The 5000-nt window shown below is 36.9% G+C and overlaps 2 protein-coding genes across 3 annotated transcripts in view; one reads left to right on the top strand and one right to left on the bottom strand.

Annotated features, from left to right (window-relative positions):
* ubl5 (ubiquitin like 5) overlaps positions 1-1633 on the top strand; it is a 5023-nt gene extending 3390 nt beyond the window's left edge. Inside the window, exon 5 of the mRNA XM_079812975.1 lies at positions 1497-1633. Coding sequence (XP_079669101.1) covers positions 1497-1540 — 44 coding nt within the window. The 3' untranslated portion in view covers positions 1541-1633. The remainder of the gene's footprint in view (positions 1-1496) is intronic.
* vav1 (vav guanine nucleotide exchange factor 1) overlaps positions 1567-5000 on the bottom strand; it is a 33743-nt gene continuing 30309 nt past the window's right edge. For both annotated transcript variants that reach the window (XM_079812973.1, XM_079812974.1), the window contains exon 28: positions 1567-1822. In XM_079812973.1, the coding sequence (XP_079669099.1) occupies positions 1769-1822 (54 nt within the window). In that variant the 3' untranslated portion in view covers positions 1567-1768. The remainder of the gene's footprint in view (positions 1823-5000) is intronic.

Genomic DNA, 5000 nt, shown 5'->3' with positions numbered 1-5000 from the left:
GTGCATTCTGGGAGTTGTTGTCTTTCATCCACATGAGACAAAAATACATGTTCTGTCTTTTCTCAGTCTAGAAGGCACCAAATTCAAAAATAATTTCACATTTCTACTGCATAAATGACCCAGTTTACATACAAAGCTTAAAGCTAAATCACTGAAGTGACCCGTTAATTTGATCAAATTTATTTCAGACTCAACATGTATTTATGGGTCAACTGGTCGAGGTTAATAAACTACTAGAGAGTAATTATTACAGTAGTATTATTATTAATATTAGAGTACCTGATGTTAACTCGTATCCTTTAGAGCAGGGGTCTCAAACTCGGGCCCGCAGGAGGATATTTTGTGGCCGCTTCTTGACATTAAAGTTTAGTGTTAGTGCAGCTCTGAAAAAGCACCTTTTTGCTGAGTCGTTGCGTGTGTAGCGCTTGCTGCCTCGTGTGTGTGTGTGTGTGTGTGTGTGTGTGTGTGTGTGTGTGTGTGAGTGTGAGAGAGAGTTGGCTCACTCCTCCCTCCTGCAGTATAATTGGTTGACACCACGTGATTGACAGGAACAGACGAATGAAGCTGATCAGACAGTTAAAACAAATGTGGTCTAACAGCTCATCAATGTCTATTATTGAGATGGCCAATCAAATCAGAGTAGGCTTCACACACAGACGAGCGGGTCAATCTATCGCTGCTGAGAGAGACTCTATTCTATCCGCTGAAATCACAAAACAAAATGCACACGTGTCCATGCTCTTATTATACAATCATTGATGAACATCTTTGATTTTAATGAAGAAAAACAATACGAGAGCGGATTAGAACCCGAACCTTTGACACGGTTGACAAACCTACCACCAGACCACTGGGCAATTCAATAGTCTATCGCGGATCTGTGTGTCTATTCACTCACTCATGCGGAGAATATCGGGACTAATAATATATTTGACGCAAATATTGTTTACAAATAGTCCCAGAAGGATTATTTCCCAACTAGAATTAGACCTTGAAGTTCGCTCACTGTTCTGTCTGACCTGACACGGCCTTGCTGTGAATTAGTCTATTATTTAAAATAAAATCATATTACATGATTTAATCTCTATAGGCTGTATTTAGTTCAAATTCAGAGGAACAGCTCCTGTTCAGAAGAAACATGTTGAAGAACTGTTAATAATGAAGATTGGATCAGTTTTTATGCCCAGCCTGACCCAGAGTCAGCCCCAGCTCAAATGAGTTTCAGACCCCTGCTTTAAATCATGTTTTAAACACCGCAAAACATAAACTACTGTGATTAATCCCATAATTACACAGCAGTCGTTGGAAAACATGTTCGACAGACTCTACAGTTATATCTGTTATGTATGAATACATATAATAATAATGTGATTTAATGTATTTGCATTATTAGTGTGAACTGGAAAAGATTTGAGTGTTGACATGAACATGACCTGAGAGTGTAGATTAATATCTGTCCATTATATGTGTAACGGTTCTTTGACTCTGATCATCAGATGAAATCCATGACGGCATGAACCTGGAGCTGTATTACCAGTAGAACACACACACACACACACACACTCATCATGAATATCTGTTCAGTTGTATTGTTTTGATATGATTTGGAAATAAAGCTCATATTTATGTATGATCACGTGTCTGTGTTTAATCAGAAAGTCACACATCTACATCTCCTGAAGCCTCGAGGCGGTCCTCTGGTCCTCTGAATGACCCCTGGGGGTCACCAAAAGCAGAACTCATTCAGCCGTCCGAAGCTGCTGATTGGTCAGCAGTAATCCGAATGCTCCTCCTCCACGTAATTAGCAGGAAACAAGCCCACCTGCGGAGAAACACACTGATTATTCAGAATCCTGCGCGATACGCTCGAAAACTGCTGGCTTAAAACAACCCAAGTCACAGCGGTTGGGTCAAATGTTTGCCCGACCTATTTAACCCAACTATTGTTTAATTTCTGGCTTAACATAAACCCAAAAATCAGACACCGAATTACTAGAGGCAACAATAATAATCAATTATAACTTAACAATTTAATAGATGTTTAATTGTCATTCATTAAACTTATTAATGCTGTTCATTTATTAAGCTCTGGGACCATTTTGGGGATTTCCGCCTGGATTTGTCCGACCCAAATGTAGAAGCTTTCCACACACACACACAGTGTCTCTAAACACACAATACTGGAGTCATTTTACAGGAAACCCTCTGAAGTTTCATAAACCACTGCTAAAGGGATAAACATGTGAGTATATGTTGTCTGAGCCCCCCCCAAACCAATATACAGTGGTATAAATGCGATATCCCAGTGTCATTAAATTATTTTTCCAGTGTTTGCTGAGATATGCTGGAAACGGCCCAAACTGTCTGCAGGGTGCTAGAGCTCACAGGGCCTGAGTTACACACTTTCAACAATTTATAACCAAACAATCAAAAATAATTGTTTTTGTCTGTTTTTTTATATTTTACATGTTTATTATATCACACACAACATATACTATAATATTTATCACCTTCAGAAGTGTTGTAAGTAATTTCAGGGTTTTCTGTAAAATGAAACGTATATGGGTATGAGGTGGGTGCAGGTGGAAATGACATTAAAAATGTCATATTCCTCCATTCAGATTCATTTTAATAAATCTTGCATACATGATCCAGACAAAAATCTTTTCTCCAGTGTTTTCTGTAATCTAGTGGGAACGGCCCAAACTGTCTGCAGGGTGCTAGAGCACACAGGGCCTTACACACTTACAGGGAGTTACACACTTTCAGCAATTAATTTATAACTAAACAAACGTGTGTGTGTGGGTGTGTGTGTGTGTGTGTGTGTGTGTGTGGGGGTGTGGGTGTGTGTGTGTGTGGGTGTGGGTGTGGGTGTGTGTGTGTGTGTGTGTGTGTGTGTGTGTGTGTGTCTGGCGGTGTGGGTGTGTGTGGGTGTGTGTGTGTGTGTGTGGGGGTGTGGGTGTGTGTGTGTGGGTGTGTGTGTGTGGGTGTGGGTGTGTGTGTGTGGGTGTGGGTGTGTGTGTGTGTGTGTGTGGGTGTGGGTGTGTGTGGGTGTGTGTGTGTGGGGGTGTGGGTGTGTGTGTGTGTGTGTGTGTGTGTGTGTGTGGGTGTGTGTGTGTGTGTGTGTGTGTGTGTGTGGGTGTGTGGGTGGAAATCCCAAAAATGGTCCCAGAGCTTAATAAATGAACTGTATAAACAAGTTTAATGAATGATAATTAAACATTTATTAAATTGTTCACCTTGTGATTATTATTGTTGCCTCTAGTAATTCTGTGTCTGATTTTTGGGTTTAAGTTTAAACAATAGTTGGGTTAAATAGGTCGGGCAAACATTTGACCCAACCGCTTTCAAACTGGGTTGTTTAAAAGGTTAAACATAGTAATAAATGTTCAACATACTTTGGGTTCATTTTAAGCAAGCAATACAGTCATTAAACAGTAGTTGAGTTAAATAAAACTGCCCAACACCCGCTGGGTTTGTCCATTTTCAACCCAACTTGGGTTGTTTTTAAACCCAGCATTTTTTAGAGCATAGTCAAAGTATTTTCAAATCAACCTCAGAAAAAAATACTTTCAAAATGTAGAATCTCTTTACGGTTTATTTTTGGAAGAAAAATACATATTGCATGGTAAATAGTCTGAGAATGTATGATTACATGAATGAAACATGACAGAAGCCCACCTATGCAGAAACACACTGATGTTAATGGACAGACTCGTTCCCGCCACGCTATTAAAAGCTAACTCCCACTTTATTATCCTTTTTTTCCCTCAAAATTCCTACAATTATGATATATAACGTCCAAATTATGAGTTGCAATTACCTTTTTATTGTATGGCGGAAAGAAGTTTCCATCGATTATATTTGAGTTATTGATTTTCAGTGAATAGCGTAGTTTTATGTGCGTTATGTCTGTTATTATACTCAAAGTATTTTAAATCAACCTCGCAATTCAATTTAAATTTATAATGTGTGTACTTTTGTTTATTTTTGGAAGAAAAATACATACTGCATGGTAAATAGTTTAAGATTGTATGAATTAAATATGATTTAGTTTTGTACGAAAAGGTGTTTTCGCTTCTGAAAATCAAGTCCAGGGTCAATTCTGCCTTGTAATACAAGAAAAGTTGATTTCTAGAGCACAACATGAGGGTGATTATTTATCTCTTCTCTCATAATGTTTCATAATTAGCAATAATTGCTCAGATTAATAATTTAGTTGATAAAGTATTTGATATAAATGAATGTGATGCCTCATAAAGGTCAATAACAGTGGGAATATATGTTTGTTTAACTCTCTGGTACTGTTGCAAGTAGGTCAAAAATAACAGAATGTTTATTTTTATTTCAATTAAAAAACTACTATATTTTAGTTTGATAATATTTTGTATTTTTATGGGATTTTATGGTAGTAAATTATGTTTATAATCCATTTATTCACTTTTTTGAGCTTAGACCTGAACATTACATTTCAGCTTAAACTATCGTGAATCTTGTATCAGTTTGGTCTCTTTTTAAAGGCGACACTTATCGCTGAAGTGAAAAAGTTGTAAAATTTTACATTTTTTGTTATGTAAAATGCACAAAAATAAAATGTTAAATTTGTATATGAAATATATATTTTCCAAAGCACATTTTACTCTAAAACTGAGAAAATCAAAGCCATAAATCTAAACAAGCTATGCTCCAAATCTGAGGTTGATATCTGAAGAAATGAGCTTTCAGTGAGTGTGTGTGTGTGGCCGCAGTACCAAACGCTTGTAAACAACACGACTATTTCTTCCAGGACCATTTAACTTTTTCAAATCATGTCTAGGATTTTTTTGTGTTAACATAGCAAGTGCCAAAACCTTTACTAAGTTCATACCATTCTGATGTAAAAAATCTGTACAAAAAAAACGACGTAAATTTGTGCGTTTTATTTATTTTAATGTGTTTAAAAAGCGTATTTTTTATGGGAATGTCCTGGCTAAAATATAAAATAAAAAAATGAAAAATAA

This window comes from Gobio gobio (genome assembly GCF_949357685.1).
Source record: "Gobio gobio genome assembly, chromosome: 3".
Taxonomy (NCBI): Eukaryota; Metazoa; Chordata; class Actinopteri; order Cypriniformes; family Gobionidae; genus Gobio; species Gobio gobio.
This window is presented reverse-complemented; position numbering and strand designations above follow the sequence as displayed.